Here is a 20,356-nt window from a genome sequence, read left to right on the forward strand (position 1 = left end):
CACACATTGGTCTTTTTTCCTTTTATATACGTAGTTTGGAACTGCATGTAAAATATATTGAATGTTTTATTAGAGTAGTTTACTGTTTATTTTTCTGATTTTTCAACAACTGGGGGGAGGGGGTATGCACTGCTTTTTGAATATGAACATGTTAACAAGACCTGCAATATATCCACCTGCATGGTACCAAAAGATAACAAAAAGCTAAGGCTTAGTGTGACCAGACTTTTTTGGCCGTACTTTTGCCTCCACATGGGAGAATAGGTGTCTGGGCACTGACAAGACTAACCAAGAATCACAATTGCCACTCAAACATATAGACTAATAAGGCTACAGGAATTGATCCAGGGGGTCATAACTTGGAATACACAAGAAACACAGCCTAGGGGAGTTGCATGGGAGTTGAAAATGGCGTAGCTTTATTGGGTTAATTGTGAGCTTTGTGTACAACCACGTAGGCAGTCACATGGTGCATGATTATGCAATGGTGCATGATTATGCAAAGGCAAAAAATTAATCCAGAAGTGGAAAAAAATAATAGTACACTGCTGCTACGTATGTGAAATACTAGTCTTATTGTATTTTTTAAACAACAGATTTTGCTTAGTTGTTTCTGTTTTTTTTTGTTTTTTTTGCAGACGGCACAGAGGAAATCTGATGCATGTGCAGAGACAAGTGATTACCCACATTGAATACCAATGTCATTACCAGCAGTGGCAATCCCAATATAATTAGTACATTTATTTACATTATGTAATTGTTTTACATTATATATTTTACACGTTGTAAATGCTTGTTGACAGGATCTCTCTAAAATGTAGAAATGTGGACAGTAAATGACATTTAATGTAGAAAAATGTGAGGTTAGTACTAAAACCCTAAACTGAGACATCTTGCATTCTTTACACAACAGCAAATTCATGCAAGCAAATAAATATCTATATATTATCATTGACTCAAAACTATCATTGATAAACATATTAACTTGCAAAAAGTTTTATCATTTCTTAGACATAATCTATATCATTGCCAAAACATTAGATGCCTTAAGTAAGGCTACTATTGTAGAGTATATATGCTGTGACAACATGGGCTCCCCACCGTACTCATGCAGAAGAACATAATCTGAACATCAATAAATATATATCCAGCATTGAGCAGCAAGACTTGTAATGGACATCGAGGCACCATGTTAGACTTTTCAACTTACACAGCAGTGTCACTACTATGTCATCCAACCTGAGATACTATAGTTACATCACAGAAGGAACACATTGAAAGAGTTCAGAAAGCATACGCCATTGTGTAGGCATAATTGAGTGCAGGCACTGCTGATAATGACATCATGCACCGTGACATGCAACATTGAACTAATTGCCAAGGAAAAATTAATTCAGAAATAAAAATAGTACACTGCTGCTATTAAAAACACTTGAGCTACTGTCTTTTTCTAGCAACAAATTTTGTTTTTCCGGCCGGCAATTTAATTGTGTTATCCATGTTTTTTTTTGCAGAAAGCGGCATGTGACACAGGATCATGACCCACATTAATTCAGTACAAGAGCACAAGCATTGTGCAATACTGAATTATAGCATTCAAGTCCAATTTTGAAAGAAAATTCAGTATGAGATATATATTCAGATAGCTACTGTAGGTAAAAAAAAAAGAAGCTAGTATCAAGGTCAGTGAATTCTAATTACCCACCTTATTTCAGCAATTACCTGAAAAAAGGGCGAGTATTAGCCTCTTGAAGTATCCATGGTGTCTGTATATAATAAAGTTGCTTTAGTCACTGGTGCTGCCAAGGGAATCGGCCTTACCATAAGTAAGGCGTTGCTAGAGAAGAGAGGAAAGGTACGGTAATACAGACTCATATTGGTTATACCTCGTACTCCTCCAGGTTGCTCTGCTCGACATCCAAGAGGAAGCAGGCCAAGAAGCTTGTGAAACACTGCGTAAGGTATACGGCAAGGACAGGGTGACGTTTTACAAGTGTGACGTCACTTCAGCAGAGAACCTTGTAAGATGTGTGTGTATTCAAGCTATTTTATATGCTAGAATTGTTTATATTCCTAGAGATCTGTTTTCGAGAAGACTGTAGCAAAGTTTGGCAAGCTAGACATAGTAGTGAACAATGCTGGAGTTGTTGAGGAAATAAATTGGCGTAAGGCAGTAGATATTAACTTGGTATGCACTGCTTGTCACTTTGTGTGCAGTATGTAACAATGTGTGTGGGTGCAAGGGGGTGTCACATAGGCTCTTGCTGTAGGTCGATCTGCAACTGCAGTCAAACTCAAAAGAGTCAGTGGTCAATTGTTCTACAATGGTCAAGGCAAGACGAAGAGGTCAAAATCGAGGTCAAAACCCACAATCAAAAAAATCAAGTATACATAACTCACAAGACATAAGAATCTCCAACAAGGTGTTTCAAAGCTCTAGCAGACATTTTGTTATGATTGTAATCAGAGTATGGGGTAACTAGTTACTTTTGTAACTAAGTTACATAAATTATTCACATCCTTTGTAGGAAAAATGTAACAAATTCACAACAGCAATAGTTACACGGTAACTATAGTGATCAACCAGAACACTCTTCAATTTTTGCACCATACATATTGTAGACACACTCTGTGTACTGTTCTTTGTGATTTAGTTTGAGTAACAAACTGAGCTGACCACAGAATTATTATTTTCAGGAAGTGTACATATGTTCAGTTCTATTCTTCCCTTGCTAAGGCATATCTGAGAATAATAATCATTAACACATGTTGTAACTTATATAGTAAAAAAGTAACTGCAAGTTACATGGGATAAAAGTAACGAGTAAATAGTAACTAGTTGCTTTTTTGAAGTAACTATCCCAATTTTGATTGTACCTGACGTTTCTTTCATAACTGTTGGTACCATGCATCAAGAAATTAATAATATTGAAACTAGGGAAATCAAACAGCGGTCAAAACTTTGAAAGGAAATGCTCAAGTCAAACACGCTTCAAGTCACAGGTTATGCCAGGTCAAGACTTTGACCACAGTTGCACATTCATTTTTCCCCTCAGCAATTAATATAGCTATATGTTGTGATTATGGTCAATTTACACAGAAACTGCAGAATTACTTATTATTAATTAATTTATTTTATAATCTGTAATTAATATATGCATTATACACTCTAATTGAGGTTTGCATATTAAATTCAAATAATGGTAATAGATCATGTACCTACGTAACACCCTCATGTGTGTGTGTGGTGTGTGTTTAAGTGCTTTATTGTTGCTTCCAGTCAGCAGTCATCCAGGGAACATATTTAGGCATTGAGTTTATGTCAAAACAAAATAACGCTCAAGGTGGATTAGTAGTTAACATATCATCATATGCAGGTATATACTATGGTGTGTGTGCGTGGGTGGGTGTGTGTTGTGTGTGTGTGTGTGTAACAACTAAGCCAATCTTTGCAGGTTTGCTGCCAGAACCAACAACACCAGTCTACAGTGCAACCAAGGCTGGAGTAATAGCATTCACTGAATCATTACGTGTAAGCAATTACACTATAGTAGTAAATTTGTGTCAGGAGAAATTTTAGTGAAACCTAATTGTACAGTACAATAGTACTGTATAGTAGGGATCACGAAGATTTGGGCTTTCTTGCCCAAAAATATCACCCCGAATCCAACCTCACTATTTCTTTATGATAGCTTGGCGTAATCAAATCCAAACATTCTTTCAGAGCAACGCCAAATGCTTCCAACAAGTTTCTATGCAATTTTTATTTAATGACTAACTAACTGAGAAATCAAATGCAGTGAAACAAGGGAGGTCAAAAACTTTGTACTTTACCATATAGGGGGAAACTTTGGCGAGGGTAAACTTTGGCAAATAAGCCAGCTAAATTGCATTTGGTGAAATATACTTTGGCAAATTCGAATTCAATCTTTAGCTATGAAGATGCCAATCTCAGGCGCTATGAGTAATTGGTGGGTTAAACTTTGGCGAATTTGTAGCACATCGCCAAATTCTCCAGAGTTTCCCTCTGTACGGTAATGAGTTGTGCAAGAGTTTTGACTAACCTTCCCTTTTATTAAAATTAATAATCAGTGTATGAACTGCTAAGTAGTGTTGTTCTTTAGTCGATTACTACAAGTGATGGAGTTAGAGTGAACTGTGTCTGTCCCACTTGGGTTGATACTGATATGGGAAACATGGTCTTAGGAGAATATGCTAGTGACAGAGTAAAGGAAACAGTAAAGCGTGCGACACTATTGAGGTAATGAAATGTACCAGTTATTGTTAAGCTACCAGGGATTTAGCAACACGAATGACAATTTGTGAAGCATAATTTGATATGCAAAGCATGCTCTATATAGGCCTGCAGAAATTTTTTGTAAATTTAAAAATGGTAACACTTTGACAGAATTTTATTTAAAAATACATTTTATTTGAGTACACAACTGCTATATTAGAGATTATCAATCTTAAAAAGTGGGGGCTAAGCTCCTCTCTAAAATAATAATAGGTTCTAGCCCTGCCGGTAGCCTTCCCTGTTGCTATGCCTATGTAAACTATACAGCAGCCGCTTCGCTGCTTGCTGCTGTTGCTGGTGTGTTATTGCTACGCAGAAATGTTATAGTCAGCCACTGTATCGTACAATATTATTATGTTGTTGAAACTTTGGTAACTAATCTTAGCTTTGTTCGGCTGGTATCAAATTTAAGTATGCTTTTACACAGCTAAATTAAAATTAGGTTTACCGATTCTGTCATATTTTCCTTTTGCAAAGGTTAGGTATTCAGTAAATGTTCCTTAAAATAAAATGTTTCAGCTCTCACCATTTCTGGCTAGTGTAGTAAAACATTGTGAGCTATTATTGCAATGAGATAGTTCTACATGGCATGCACAGTAGCATAAATAGCAATGAATTATAACCTCTTGGTAGCATATTAGTTTTTTTTTGTTTTTTTTTTTTGAATTTATTACAATACCTTTATTGGTTCAAAAACCAAAATTAATGCTATTTCATCTTCAGTCCAGAGCTGGTTGCTGATGCAGTCTTATTGCTGGTGCAAGATACAAGCAAGGCTGGAGCTGTAGCGAGAGTGACCCCTCGTAATGGAGTTGACTTTCACAAATTTGACAGGAAACCACTATTTATGTTAATGCAAAAGTTGTAGTTTTTCTACTGTGTGTATGTGTGTTGTGCGATATCTATGCTGTGACATCTATAACGAAGTTTGTGATTTGCGCCGCTAAAACTAAATTATAAACGCCTGCTTGTCACATTCTGGGTGCTAAAAAGCAGTTCACGTGATCTCCTTGTTCGTTTCCAGGAGGTATCCAAATGCCCGTTCAAGTCTCACCAGTCATTAGAGTAAGATCATATCATATATGTGTCTCCCGCGTATGTTGTTTCTTCGTTGTGCTGTGGATGTACAAATTGTTTTCCATTTAAAGCACACTTGTCTCTTGATACTTTTTCCTTACAATATTAGTTACATGCGTAACTCCTTTACATGTAGTTCTCACGATACGCGCTACTAAGCGCTGGAATCTTATATGGATACAGAAGAAACAGTGAGTGACTAGGTGTTTATGTATTGCACATGCGCTGTATAAAAAGACCATGGAACTAAACGTCAGTGTTGCCAGATGATTATTCCAAATGTTCATGTGAAAAATAAATTTTGTTTATAAATAGTTTATAATCCAATGGTCACCCTCTGAAAACAGCATGTACCAAGCCTAGTCTCGCGTGGCCAGACCGCTTTTTCTCCGTCACGGCGCTTATCGATTAGAGATTATAAGCGCCTACTCCGAAATAGGGTCTGGTCCAGAATCAATACGTAAACTCGTTTTCACACCCCAAGCAAGAGCTCGGGGTGTTTAATCAACTTTCGTCATAAAACGTATACTTCCTTTTAATTTTCAAGCCACGTACGCACTGGAAATGCCATGAACCTCGCCATGAACGATAGCCGGTAGAGTCGATGAGAAACACTGAGGCTGGTTTTCTAAAGCTAAAAAGAACATGGGTTGATTCCTTGCTCAGTTCGCCTTTAGCCTTTTCGTTTTCACAAGGAATCGATCCGTGACCCTTATTAACCGTAGAATACCAGCCTCAGTGTCTCACATCAACTCTACCGGCTATCGTTCATGGCATTTCCAGTGTGTACGTGGCTTGAAATTTAAAAGGAAGTATACGTTTTATGACGAAAGTTGATTAAACACCCCGAGCTCTTGCTTGGGGTGTGAAAACGAGTTTACGTATTGATTCTGGACCAGACCCTATTTCGGAGTAGGCGCTTATAATCTCTAATCGATAAGCGCCGTGACGGAGAAAAAGCGGTCTGGCTACGCGAGACTATACCAAGCCCACACATTATAAATAGGTGGATCTCTGGGTTAGTAAGGTACTAAAGAAAAAAGAAAAAAAGGTCACAGCCTGAGATTACCAAAAGTTCATAAAAAGTTTGTAGATTATTTCAGGTTCACAAACAAGACAAAAAGTTCATAAATCTATGAACTTGATTCACAGCATGGCAATACTGTTAAACTTACTGTATAAGAGATCCTTTTTACACGTTTGTCTATTATCTCAAAGACAAAGTTTGCTGTGCATTTGCCCCCAAGTTGAAAGAGTGCAGCATTCAATATAAATTATATTCAGCATGGCACAGTACCACACCAAAGTGATGTAAGAACTACAATGGTAACCACCTATATTATTAGCTAATAAAATACAAGTTTGTCAGTGTAGCTTGTTCCAGTTTTGGTTATCATAGCAAAACAGTCACTGTCCACCCACACATTTTAGAATGTATGCACTTGGTACTTGATATAGATAAACTAGTTTAGCAGCTTCAATGTGTAGATACTTTTAATAGTGCAGCTCATAGAATGAATGCAGTGTACATGTACATGTACATGTGGTTAAGAACACGTTTTACAGTGTTATTCTGAGGTGGTCAATAACTTGTCATCAAATTTTTTTGATGCTCCTAATGACCCTCAGACTTTCTTTCAGCCACCACAATACAGCAGAGGAGGTCGGCAGCGATTTAAGCGCTACTTTAAATTATTACCTTAATTGCATATTTTGGCTTGAAATTTCACGTGAGCTTCAATAGTCGCAATACAAAAACCAGCAAACGGTGGGGGTGACAGGGGGTTGTTCGATATACGGATTGCACTTCTTGTAAGCATTAAGGTAATGTACTTTGTTTTGTATTGTTAGTAGAGGATAGTGTTTCATTACTGGTGAAAGGTCGAGTCACCACTCTTGGGGTTTTATAAGGTGAGATTGGAAAACACAACTTGACAACAAACCTCTTTAACAACCTAGGTGAATACTTCTAATAAAACGGCTTTAAATAGTCTGCTTTTTCATCAACTTTAAATACATTCATGCGATTACACAACTCCTCAATTTGCACTTCCGGGCCCAAGAAACTTGAGTATTGTCACCAGACGGTGTTTACGCATTAGCGTGAGCCCAGCTTGGCACGAGACTACTGTTTGTTACCATATTTTTATTTCTTTGTCATGTTTCTGAACATAAAAGGCACCATAAACATCAGTCAGTGGTAACTTGTGTAGTCAACTTTGTGATCATAAATAATAGGCTGCCTTGGGTTTGATACTATAGTGAAGAAGTTGACAATTGTTATACTCAGCCTTCATGAAAACACTTGTGTGATATTGTAAAGTCAGTGTTATTTTTCAGTTTGCAAATTATGCAATAGTTAGTAATGCTTTGTCATTGTTATCACAGAGTGGTTGAAAGAAAAAGAAGAGGCAAAGAAGATTCGTGATAGCCGTAAAGGAGGTAGTGAGGCAGCTGCTCACTGATAAATGACACAAGGACTACATCAACATAATGACTGATAGCAAAATATGAAATATGTTATGCACATAATATGTATTTGAGATTTAAATTAATATTTTAAAAAGTGATGCATTTTATAGTTTCATTGTATGACACAGCATGAACCACCTTTAGCCTACAAAGATGATAATGATTTACATGTTAAATAGCATTAAAACTGCTTCACGTACTTCTTTGTAAAATGCTTTTGAAGTGGTACTGAGTTTATCTGTCTTTGCAACAAGATTGTCCAGCTTTTCTCCACGTGTTAGAACAGCATCGATGGTTTCATGCTAATCATTTCATCTCTCAAAAGTTGCATCACTAAAATGCTGAGGTAACTTACCAACACAATTTTGGTTTCGTCAAGATCATTTTGCACTCTCATCATTGGGTCTGCTTCCTTTGGATCCTGGGTTACAAAAACAAATGATTACAAATCCTAACCACACACCTTTAGTTACCTGATATCTTGAGAGCATTGTATCAATAGGTGGGTAAGATAAATCCCTACAAAGTTACAGTGTAAGGGGAACCATTACATTAAACTATTGTTTCAGTTACCCTGATGATTTGCTCCATCCAGACTTGGGAAAGTCTGCACAGTATTGGTCTAAAACCTGCCAAAAACACAACAAAGTAAATTCATGTACACACTAAAACAACGGCACAATATTAGATTTAATGTCATGCTACGATGTTACAAGGTCTAGTGATACCTGACTATGTAGTTCTTGGAATAAACAAACCTCATCACACCATTCATACTAAAACTGGGTACAACACAGAACAAACTACAGTGATAACAACTCAAATCATGTTGAATTGCTCCCCCCAAGATGTGCTGACCATCCTCTACGTGCACTTTTCTCAAGCTCAAGCTCACCAAGACATTCAGCACTGATTTAGAACATTAAATGTTACAAAAAGCAAAGAAACTTTGAGAAAATAAAACGTGGGAACCGAGACTCAAAATTTCCAGCTATGTGACCACTAGAAGTATCACAGTTGAAAATATTACTTGGGTTTAACTTGGCATAGTGTGAATCAATAAATTAATCATACTGCACGTACCATGTATATATATATATCTTACTGTACATACCATATACTTGGAAAGTACGAGAGGAAAGTTTGGTGTGAATTTGGTGAGTGAGCGGTGTTTCGCCAACTAAAATTTGCCAAATCGTTCGCCCAATACAAATCTGTACTAGCTCTACTAACAAATTCACCAAACTTTTCTCACCAAATACTTTCACCAAAGTTTCCAGCTATACGGTGTCCCACACAAGCACATACCTTGTTCATTAAGGTGAACACTACCCTAACAGGGTAATCCATATCAGCTATAATGACACAACTCAGAGAATCTGATCTAACATAACAGTGGCATCGATAATCTAAAGTAGTACACTGTACCACAACGTGTAATGACAAATTGTTCAGTATTACCTTGTTCCTTAACTGAAATTCTCTGACCAACTACAGTTCTTTGGACCAAAAGGTCACTTGTAAATGTCATAAACTCCTTGACTCTAAGAATATATAAACCATGGGTTGAATCCTCAATTTGAATGAGTTAAAGAATGCAATTATCAAGCACAACTAATTTGGGCACACTTGAAACCCTAAACAGTAAGTCTCCCCTATGATAACTTCTTTGTGGCAACCAATGTGAACAGAAATGTGGTACTTTAACTGAAACGACATAACAAATTCTCTCACCCACTCTTCTGGAAGAAACCAAACGAGGACAAATCATAAGACGCCTTTTTGTGGACAGGAGTTTCATCCTTGTAAAATATGTTTATAGCGTACAACTTCATGGCTGATTACGACGAGGATTTTCAAACAAGTTTGATAATCTTTTGAAGAGTCAACCCTTTTTACTGTCTCTCTTAGCTGACGTAATGATTGTAATGATTCTAACACATTCGTACAAGTGCGGATAGCTAAGTTACCCGGATACTGTGTTTAAATAGAGCGGATTAGGGTGCGAAAGGCTTTAGATGGAATTTGTACCAGAAAACGATTTGGCACGTATTCGAAGATAGCATGATGGAAGCAGAACATTTGCTGGTTAACCGACAGTCAGAGAATAAAGGAGACTCTCCTATACTACTGCGAAAAGGTGTGCCAGGCGAGAAAAAGCCTCTCAAAGAGAAACTAATAGCTTACTACGAAATACTCTTTAAGGTACTAACAGATTTGCTAAGTAGCTACTTTGTAATTAGTAATTTAGGGTGAAGACCCTTCAAGGAAGAATGCTCACTTTTGGGAAGAGTTTTTTCTCCTCAAGGTGAGGTGTTGTTTCATTGTGACAGCCCATTCAATAAGTTTACGTGGCAGGTGAATGTTGAGTATATTATCAAAACAATTGAAGATTTAAGTCAGGATGAACTACTGAAGCTGAAAGTATAGACACTGCGATAAACATCTTGCGTGCATCGTAATATCAATTCTTTTACAGGGAATATTAGCATTGTTATTCAGCCAGTGTGTGCATATGCTACAGATAGATGATAATAATATCAGAAACATTAATGCTTTGCAAACGCTCTGTGCACTAACCTATGCCATCCTTAGGAAGAAATTTACCGAATCAAATTTTGACATAATCGACACACTAATTGGATTTGAATCTGCAGAATGCCAGATGCAAGTGAGTGATTTCTAATGTGTAAGGAAAGCCAATTATAAATGTTGCTTGTGTATGGGTCCTTGGTTTGGGAGACCTTATTTTGTAGTGAAAACAACCCACTGATTTTCCCCCTTATTTTTGCTATAGAATTTGGTAGAATGCATCAATAAGTTTTTGTCAGATGAATATCCTGGTGAGTTTGTGTGTGCGTGCATGCGTGCGTGCATGCGTGCGTGCGTGCATTATTTACTAGCTACATATTATGTGTGTGTGTGTGTCCTATTTCACATATAGTATTAATTAGCATGTGTACGGTACGTACATACGCATGCAAAATTTGTACGTGTATACTTGGGCTTATTTATCATGTGCCTGTGTGCCATTTCCCTCTGCAGTCAGTGTAAAGAACCTGTCACTAAGACTGCTACTCATCTTTCTCACTGTAAGAATGATGCAGCCATATTGTGTATGTTACATCTGTATGGCTCCTATTGCAGGCAATGGATAGTGTTAATAAGAATGTGATGTTGGAGTACATTATGATGAACTCTGTGTTTGAGACACTCATGCAGGTTAGTCTCAGCACTATATAATGTCATGTGTATAATATTGGTCTGTACGTAGTATACACACGTACTACATGCATACGCATGCATGTGTGTGCTCACACACACACACATACACACACACACACACACACACACATACATACACACACACACACACTACACGTACACGTACACATATGCATGCACACACACTCTACACTACACATATACATTTATGCAAGATCTAGCATATTTCATCATCATCTTTGTCGTACCACTGCTGCAGATACTATCAAACCCAGACTCCAGGGAGTTGCACGGTTGTGATTCTACTCTAATTCTCACGGTACTTGTCAACTACCGCAAACATGAGGTAGTTAACTAACTGATGTCACCCTCGTATCATCACTTCACACACCTGCACACACTCACTCAATTAATATACTATTACTATAATGAGGCTAATGTGTTATGGTATCCACACTTGCAGGCTGCCAATCCTTACGTGATCAAGCTGTCAGTGTTGGATGATGAGCTGGCATTGAATGTAAGTGATAGTGGGTTGATCAAATTAACTGTGGAATGTCTTTGATATCACTTGGACAAAATAGAAATAAATTTTAGTGTCAAAGTTTACCTACATAGTATTATGTGAGTATGTTATATTATATACGTATGTATTCTGTGTAATGTGGAGCAATAGTGTTCATCAAGGTGACTTGGTTTATGTACTGAGGGATAGGACCTTATCTAGGTATCCTCAAGTTCCCACATTAACAGGTTCCACTAAGAGTATATAATAATGATTTCGTTTCCTATTCAAGAACAGCCAAGCTGTGAAAAAAAGGCATTCTTCCAGTATGATAGTCTTGGTTTGCTCTATTTTAGAAATTAACCTGTCCATTGTTAATGGGTGCCACTGTATTTCTTCTCTACAGGGTCTGGGCTGCATCATATCACAGGTGCTCACTGAGTACAACAGACACTACTCACCAGAAGAAGAAGCTCCGGGATGGTTCTTCAGCCAGCTGAGCAGCATGGTATGTACAGCAAAGCTTCACTTAGTGGCCACCTCATTAATAAGACCACCTATAGTGGCTATGTCAAGTAGGTCCCAAGTACAGCTAAGGTGTTCTTTATGACCTCATCAATAACACCACCTCATTGCTGAGGCCGTGTTTTTGGTCCCACAGGTGGCTATATTAATAAGGTTTCACCATATACGTGCTACAGTGTTATGATATTGTCCTCAGGTTGGTAACATGTTCCTGCCATCATCCAAGCCAATCAAGGAGTCATTACAGTAAGGGGTTGTGTTTCTTGTTTACATTCAGTATGGAAGTTATGGAATACTCTGTGTAGTAATAGAAATTGGTTGTGTGTGCATATGGTGAATGTGTGTTGGCTTCGTATACGTGTAAGTAGTGTGGTGTGTGTGGGTATGTATGTGTGTTGTGTTGTATATAGACAGGTTTAACAAGAAGGCGTGGCACTGTATTACGTGTGTTGTATATAGATGGGTTTAACAAGAAGACGTGGCACTATGTTACATCACTTTAGTATAGCACAATCCGGATTTATGAAGGGCAAAAGGATCGGTGTAGGGAAAACGTTTTTGAAGTGTTTCTGTGCACTGCAATACTGCATCAAGTAATCCCTGTCTGAAATACATACCTTGTAGTCATACTTTATCAATACTCTGGATTTGCTGAGAAAGAATAACGGAGTGACTCATCTAATCAGGTGGTTTATGAACACAAAATTTAAATTATTTCCTAACTTATTTCACCAAGAGTTCATTATACAATAGTAATATTATCAACTCTTGATTTCACCATGCCCAGGTTTATTAATGGTTTCAGTCCTCAAACTACCTGTTTTTATCGATACCGTAAGTCCTCTAAAAATTTGGCATATTTTTAAATCAATAATTTTCATTTTGCCGAATTTCGGCCTATAATTAGATAGTAATCACCACTAATTTTAGTTGATTGACCACTCGTCACAGTATAATTGGTATCGTCGATATTAAGGTTAGACAACTCTGACATTATCGTCACTATCAGCATCCATCGCAAAAATAGCAAACGTGTCGAATTTTTTATTAGAGGAAATTATTTCACTGTTAGAATACGGATGCCGAATAAATAGAGGGGCCGAATTTTTAGAGAACTTACGGTACTTGATTAATAAGCACCAGTTGACATTGCATTTCTTTTGCCCTATAAAAATGGCTGATAATTTATGCATGTGGCACATTTTTATGACCACACCTCCTTGTTAAACACGTCTATATGCATGCACTCATGTTTGTGTGTAGGTGTGCAGTGCAGCTGCACACATAGTTTGTTAAAAACTGTATCCTTATTTTAATAGGATTGATGAATCCATATTATTAGCACTCTATGAAGCTATCCATCTCAATCGCAATTTCATCACCACCCTAACACATGTCAGCCATGTAAGTGTCAGGAATAGTCAACAGCATTGTTCTACTAACAACTAAAGAGAATAGTGACAATTGACAAGTCTTTTCTATACTTAACCAGCTATGTAGTGGAATTTCTCTGTAATGGAGTTTGGGACCAAGAACTTTAGCCCTTTTTATGCACAAAGAAGTTTTTCTATTAATGTGTGTGCCTTTTTGGGACCAAAATCTTTGCCTTGATTGTGTCAGAGAGAGAAGTTCCTCTATATGTTTAATTGTCAGTTCTGTAACACAATGAAATATTGACCATTATCAGATACATGGTATAATTTGACAAATCTCTACAATCAGCACCTTAGCTTACCATGCATTTCTCTACGGTCACATTTTAACAGATTAGTCAAAATCACCGAGCATGTTATTTTGTATGAATGTTTATCATTCAAAACTTTTTTTGTCTCTAGAAATAATTTTGTCACTTCTTTTTGGTATTATGCAATTAAAATTGAGTATATTCACAATCATTTGTGCTGTCTGTTTGTGTGTTATATTCAGGTCCACTCCCCCACACTAACCACACCCACCTCCCCAACACCTGCCGTTGAGCCAGCACTAAATCGTAAGTTGGAGATAGACACTATTGAGGTATTATCATCTAGAAAAAGGAGAAAACACTAATTAGATGTAACTAGGATAGTGTCTTGTCTGGAGTTCATGAGGGCAATACCAAATAATGATAGTGAGCTGTTGGTCTTATTTGGAAGAAAAAAATACTATTAGTTTAAATGGATGAGCCATTAAAACCCAGCTTTCCAGTTATTGCAGTATTTCTAGTGCTACATGGTTGTGTTGTATTGCAGCTGCATCCTGCCACTACTGAAAGTGTGTCTGCTTTCAGAAAAGGCTAACCACTTCCTGTTTGTTATGGTATTTGTAACACTGGAAAGGTATCATTTTAAGAGGTAATCAATGCAGCTGCCATTAGTGGATTGACACATTTCTCTTAAGTTACATAGTATGTGGACATGTGTTCATAATACAAAGTAGTTCTTTACTCAATATTATGAACTCTTGGTTTCCTTCCTTGGTATAGTTAAGGCTTGTGAACACACCTGCTTTACCTGTAAATTATGTAAACGCACTTGTATTTCTGTGTGAAGAGTTTATTAAATCTTACCTTGAAATTCTTTGAAAAGTTTTCATTCAATACCTTTTTAAAATTCTTCATGAATTGGCTTTTGTTTTATGTGAAAACTTAGTGGCACCATCCTGAGCTTTTTTTTGCTTTCTTTACATGACTGGTTTTTATCCAGGAATTCTTCTTAAGATATCTTATTTAATACTTTAATTGTGACTTTCCCATAAGCTGTGTAACTGGTCAGAAATCAAGGTACTAGTCACTTTTCAATAGTATTAAATTTACAAGGCCATTTTCAAATTTGCGTGGATGAAATCCTAAATTTGCATGGATGAAACCCTGGCACAAGCTGAGCACATTTCTATGCAAAAAAAAATACAATTTATATTTCAAATAAAATTATCACCAAGTTCTATCTTGTAAATCCAATCCATGTCCCACACTGCTGCAGTCTGGTGTCTATAGTTGGAGTTCTGCAACATCTCGCTTATGTTGGCCTTTTGGATTCTTTTCTACACCGTACACTACCTTAGTACTGTATAGTAGGGATCATGGAGGTTTGGGCTTTCCTACCCAAAATATCACCCAAAAGCCATCCTCAATTTTCCTTCATAACAGTTTATAGAAATTAAAAGCAATGAAACAAGAGAGCAGTTATACTAGTGGGCATTTAATTCCTACTTCGGTCATGGCTGTATTATTGACAGGTTATATATACATATATATGTACGACGGAATTAATTGTCCACTAGTATAGCTACAGGCATAGATAACTTCCCTTGTTTCATTTTTTTTATTGCTATGATCCCTTCTCAAATGTAAAAATTAGCATTAGTCTGGTGTAGAGACACACAGAGAGCCACTAGGACTATATTTAACTTTGTAGTGTATAGTAAAGATTAGAACAAGGTACAGGATATTTTACGTGTATGTTAAAGTATTGATGTGAGTGCTATATGGATAATAAAGCATGAGGCGTGCGGCCAAGATTCTAAATACAGCACGAGGCAAAGCTGGGTGCTTTATTAGCATCAAGGCCAAGTGCTGTATTATTTGTATAGCACGAGCAAGGCGATGGTTTGAATTATTTATGGAGCATTCTAGTGGGTTGAGCCCAATACATAAAACTTGATAACATGGCAGCATACATATAATATACGGTAGATGCAAACTCTTGATTATCTGAATAATACAAATGACTGTTCTATTAGAGTATTTTGACAACTGGTGTATGTTCTATTAGAGTAGTTGAACAAAGCTCCATACATAAATGAATTAGTCTCGTGTTGCCAGACCCTATTTCTCCGCACGGCACTTATCGATTGGAAATTATAAGCACCTGCTCCGAGAAATAGGGTCTGGCAACGCGAGACTATAAATGAATGGTCTGGAGAAATTCACTTATCTGAACACTTTTGTAATTGAACTGGCACACATGTGTTTGGATAATGAGAGGTACACTGTACTGGTTGTTCACTTACAGTACGTGTGTTCTGGACAATCACATAGATAATCTGTGAGAAAGCCACAATTCAATAACGTCACATCTCAGTTTAATAGTGTGAATGTCAAAATTAACCTCCCTAAGTTTTAAGATGATAGAGTATATTATAGATCACGAGTTATTAAATTTTTTAATTTGTGGTTTTCCCATCTGTAGATTATCTATATAATAATAGATAATGCAGTAGATTATCTATATAATATGTGATTACCCAGAAGAGGCAACTGTTGCCCCCTCACATTGACAATGTATGGAAAAACTACAAACTTTAAAATGTCATCTCATTACCTATATAATTATTTATCCTTTTAAAACTTAGAGGTGTTACTTTAGACATTCACCCCTCAGGTTGCTAGAGGGCAGCAGTTAACATTTCCTTGTTATGAAATTCATCTATTAGTGTAGTAATTGTAAACCTTCTGTGGACTATGCTGCTGATTACTGAGTTTCAGTATTATATTGCTGTCCTGAGGATTGTTGACAACTGGCACCTGCTTTTGAATTACTGTCATAACTGTACTCATGTATAATTTGTGGGCTACAGTTCACACTTCAATTGTAGGAAAATAAAGTACACTTTTTTGTTTGATGTCGCCCACATAAAATTCTATAAATAGCAGGCTAAGGTAATGTTGCGAATAAAAGGAAAGGTTACAATTTTTAACACAATTCAGTGTATGAAGTGAATTCTCCCTTCCTGTATTTAGAGAGTACTATTGTATGTATGAGGAGTAAATGTTGTAAATATGTTTCTTTCCCATGTGTAGCTCTACCATCACCAGGGAAGAGCCCTACTCTTGTGTCAATGAATCAACCAACTAATTTGTTGGGCACCTTCCTCACCTTTACCTCATTAGTGCTCCAACACTCTAAAGGTAGTTTGTGTATGTGTGTGTGGGCGGGTGGGAAGGTAGGCATTGAGCAAAAAACTTTACTCACATTGCTCCTGTATACCAAACTGTGTAATGGGGACCTGGACTAGTCCTATCTCAGGAGGATATGCCTGCACCAACTATAGTACTTCAAGTGGTGCACAGGTATTCCAGTGCTGGTGGCATTAGTTGTGTTTTGCACAGCTGCGGGGGATTTTTGTATGTATGTTTACCTGTATGTCTGTCTGTAGTGTGTCTGTCCATGCATCCATGTAGTGTAATACTAGGTACTACTCACTTTTGTCCACTCCACAGGAGAGAGATCAGAGGTACACTCTCGACTCTGTCTCATCATTCTCACATGTGTCGTAGAGGACCAGTTTGCCAATGCCTTCCTCCATGATCCTAACATCAGTTTCCCTGTCACTTTACAGAGAGCAGTACGTCATCCATCACTTCAACTGTTCATTGTAAACATTGTGTGTGTGTGCCCTTTACAGCCGATGCTTCATCGTAAGTTCCGTAAGGACCGGCAGCCAAAGAGTGCACCACTTGCATGCTCGGTATTGGGTAAGTACCTATACTTTCGATACTGTGTAATTACTTTCACAGGGTATTTTAATATTTATTTGTGAGAATGTTAAATTTTTAATTTTGGATTTTTTGAGTGTGCTGCATCTGCCTCTTGATTCAATTTGTTGGTTCTTGATTCTACAGAAAACCTTAGTAGTTTACTAGTAGTTTACTGTGTTGTGTTACAGAATTGATGGTGGAGTATATGATCAGCCATTTGTCAAAAAGCCTCTCTGTGGATTTGTACAGGTTAGTTTACAGTGAATCTCTCATAAGACAAACAACATTATGTTGTATTGATTTGGCATGTAGTCAACTAGTCAAATGTCTATTATACACTGGAATCTATAGACATTGATCGTACATAATCATTTTTATTCAAGGTCCCAAAGTTGGGATACTATTGGTTGATACCGTGTAGTTTATCAGTAGTCTCAGCATGTTTGGCCTCTGACAGTAGTATGCTCTATTCTAATGAGCCAGCTATGAGTAGAGAGGGTCAGAGTAGACAAGCTTTACCTGATATACTGCACTGTAGTTATAGTGTCTTGTTATATTGTACAGCAAGTGTATTGGAATTGTACATCGTCTGCTGTGCTACCAGAAGAGGTGTCGTGTACGACTGTCATATAACTGGAAAGAACTTTGGGGAGGTGTGTGTGTGTAGTGTTGTGTTGTGTTGTGTCATCCATGCTTTCTACATGCTCACATGTGTGGTATAGTAGGTGATTTTTTTCTGTGTGTGCATTTGCAGGTATTGCATCTTGTAATATTTTGTTTCCCTCCCCTTCACTAGCTCTACTTAGTTTACTAAAGTTCATTATCAACAATGAAAAGGTGTTGTTACCAAAGATTAACTTGTTTCCATTAGCAACACAGGTACAGCTACTCTGTGATGTTACTATTGTATATAGAGAACATACTTCTCATCAGGTTGCTGTGGTGTTCAACTTGTTCATTACGTATGGTGACACATTTCTACCCAGCCCCAATGTGTACGATGAATTGTACTATGAGTTGATTAGAATGCACAATGTCTTTGATAGTCTTTATTTGTTAGGTGAGTGTGTGTGTGTGTGTGTGTGTGTGTGTGTGTGTGTGTGTGTGTGTGTGTGTGTGTGTGTGTGTGTACGTATGTGCTTGTTTTGTTTGTGGGTAGGTGGATGGGTGTGTATGTGCATAGCTGTAATGCATGCATGGATGTCAGTGCATGCCTTCAAAATTGTTCTACAAAATATCAATGATGTGTAGCTGTTAGATATACTGAAGAAGACGGAGAGCTCAAAGACTCAGCATCTCGATTAATCTCCAGTCTGATCAACATTAGAGCAATAGTCAACCATTTCACTCCCAAGATTGACTCCTGGTCTGCTAGCCATCAAGTGGCATCCCTCACACCTGACCAGGTATGCCAATAGCCTTATGAGGATATATTGTGGCTATATTTAGCATGGGAATACTGTACTTGAGCATACCTTTCTCCAATGACCTTATAAGTGGTTGTGTTTATCATGCTGTATTTATATTTTTGTATTATACATGTATGTTTCTTTGAGAAGAGATGTATTTGAGCACAGTTGCAAACAGGTGGTAGGACACTTGCACGTGTATTGGCAACATAAACTATGGATAGAGGGTACCACTGGGGATCAGGAAGTATTTAGATTCATCTTTACATTGTAAAAACAAGACAAGGGATGTTGTATACAAGATACCTGTACTCTAATAGAACAGTCTAATACTGCATTCACTGTATTCAAACTTGTGTGAACTGACTTTTATAGTTTACTCCTGTTTCCAAGTCTCCTCATTGTGAGCCCCTTGTCATGTCCTGGATAACCACTAAAAGTTGTAGTCACCAAGTGGGGATCAGTTTTGGCTAAAATACAAACTATTTTGCTGATGTGACAATATACCATCATATCTTCCTCTACTGGGTGGCCACTTAGTTGTACTACACATGTTCATGTTGCATCTGTGGCAGTCTGATGGTTTGTTTGACATTTCATTTTATAATTGTAAACCTATGATGGGATGTTCTCATATTTGGCTAGCTTTGGTACTAGGTAGCAACTCTGTGCTCTGCGGCTGGCTTTGGTACTAAGTAGCAACTCTGTGCCCCACCAAACCAAATAGTCTAGCTACGTTACTGCTTGCAGTAATGACAACTGATGCCAGTCACAGACTTTCCATGAAAGGTCACAATGGGCCATATACAATACAATCTTCCATGCAGTCTATGCACATGTTCTTTGAAACACTCTTTAAAAGTGCTTTTGTATCTTATGTAGTTTTATTGTTATACATGTGTGGATGTCCCAGTTGTAGTGACCACACTATTATCACCTGTAGGTTTTAGAGGTGGTGAGGAATAATTATGATACTTTGACGTTAAAATTACAAGACAATTTGGATCATTATGAGAAGTACTCTGAAAGACCCAAGGAATCGTCTTTCTTTATTCAACTAGTGAGTGTGTATAAAGTGTAGTATGTGAGTGCCTTCTTCTTAACAGGTACGACACATTGTGACCAAATTCAGGGACAGTATTTCAGTGACAAGTCTGCAACAAACGAGTGTGTTAAATGAACTGTCTTCCAACACTTTATAATGAACCATCTCTCTCTCTCCTGTCTCCTTTCCTTCTCTTACTCACACTTTCATTGTATTTCAAAATCTGTTTATTGATTGCATAATTGTATGTGTTGTGACTGCATTATTTGATTAAGACTTGTGTTCTGCTAAAAACCTCAGTGATCTGTATAGCTGTACATGACCAGCAGCTATTGTATAATTG

General features: G+C 37.4%; 3 protein-coding genes across 5 annotated transcripts; 2 read left to right on the top strand and 1 right to left on the bottom strand.

Annotated features, from left to right (window-relative positions):
* Positions 1-1,709: 1,709 nt before the first annotated feature.
* LOC136268128 (15-hydroxyprostaglandin dehydrogenase [NAD(+)]-like) lies at positions 1,710-7,944 on the top strand. Of its 3 annotated transcripts, XM_066063368.1 has the most exons (10): positions 1,710-1,855; positions 1,902-2,021; positions 2,078-2,188; positions 2,271-2,423; positions 3,281-3,377; positions 3,456-3,532; positions 4,125-4,261; positions 5,021-5,362; positions 5,511-5,565; positions 7,763-7,944. In XM_066063368.1, the coding sequence occupies exons 1-8, from the start codon at positions 1,760-1,762 to the stop codon at positions 5,163-5,165; spliced, it is 936 nt and encodes a 311-aa protein (XP_065919440.1). In that variant the 5' UTR covers positions 1,710-1,759; the 3' UTR covers positions 5,166-5,362; positions 5,511-5,565; positions 7,763-7,944. The 3 variants fall into 3 exon arrangements, with proteins under 3 accessions (XP_065919440.1, XP_065919441.1, XP_065919442.1); XM_066063369.1 differs by lacking the exon at positions 2,271-2,423; XM_066063370.1 differs by lacking the exons at positions 2,271-2,423; positions 3,281-3,377 and having other exon boundaries at positions 2,078-2,165.
* Positions 7,869-9,792, bottom strand: LOC136268129 (synaptobrevin homolog YKT6-like). The gene is made up of 8 exons (XM_066063371.1): positions 9,581-9,792; positions 9,308-9,390; positions 9,155-9,255; positions 8,420-8,475; positions 8,320-8,365; positions 8,202-8,267; positions 8,047-8,148; positions 7,869-7,991 (listed from the first exon to the last, which is right to left on the bottom strand). Exons 1-8 carry the CDS (start codon positions 9,679-9,681, stop codon positions 7,959-7,961), a joined length of 588 nt encoding a protein of 195 aa, XP_065919443.1. The 5' UTR covers positions 9,682-9,792; the 3' UTR covers positions 7,869-7,958.
* Positions 9,788-20,307, top strand: LOC136268127 (armadillo-like helical domain-containing protein 3). The gene is made up of 23 exons (XM_066063367.1): positions 9,788-10,051; positions 10,098-10,154; positions 10,205-10,270; positions 10,326-10,517; positions 10,644-10,689; positions 10,892-10,938; positions 10,994-11,068; positions 11,331-11,417; positions 11,535-11,591; positions 11,983-12,084; positions 12,298-12,347; positions 13,421-13,505; positions 14,028-14,091; positions 16,882-16,989; positions 17,302-17,426; positions 17,487-17,556; positions 17,748-17,808; positions 18,124-18,212; positions 18,356-18,438; positions 18,493-18,619; positions 18,811-18,965; positions 19,912-20,028; positions 20,075-20,307. The coding sequence occupies exons 1-23, from the start codon at positions 9,911-9,913 to the stop codon at positions 20,168-20,170; spliced, it is 2,100 nt and encodes a 699-aa protein (XP_065919439.1). The 5' UTR covers positions 9,788-9,910; the 3' UTR covers positions 20,171-20,307.
* The last annotated feature ends 49 nt before the right edge of the window (positions 20,308-20,356 follow it).

The sequence above is a fragment of the Dysidea avara genome, chromosome 10 (assembly GCF_963678975.1).
Source record: "Dysidea avara chromosome 10, odDysAvar1.4, whole genome shotgun sequence".
NCBI classification, from domain to species: Eukaryota; Metazoa; Porifera; class Demospongiae; order Dictyoceratida; family Dysideidae; genus Dysidea; species Dysidea avara.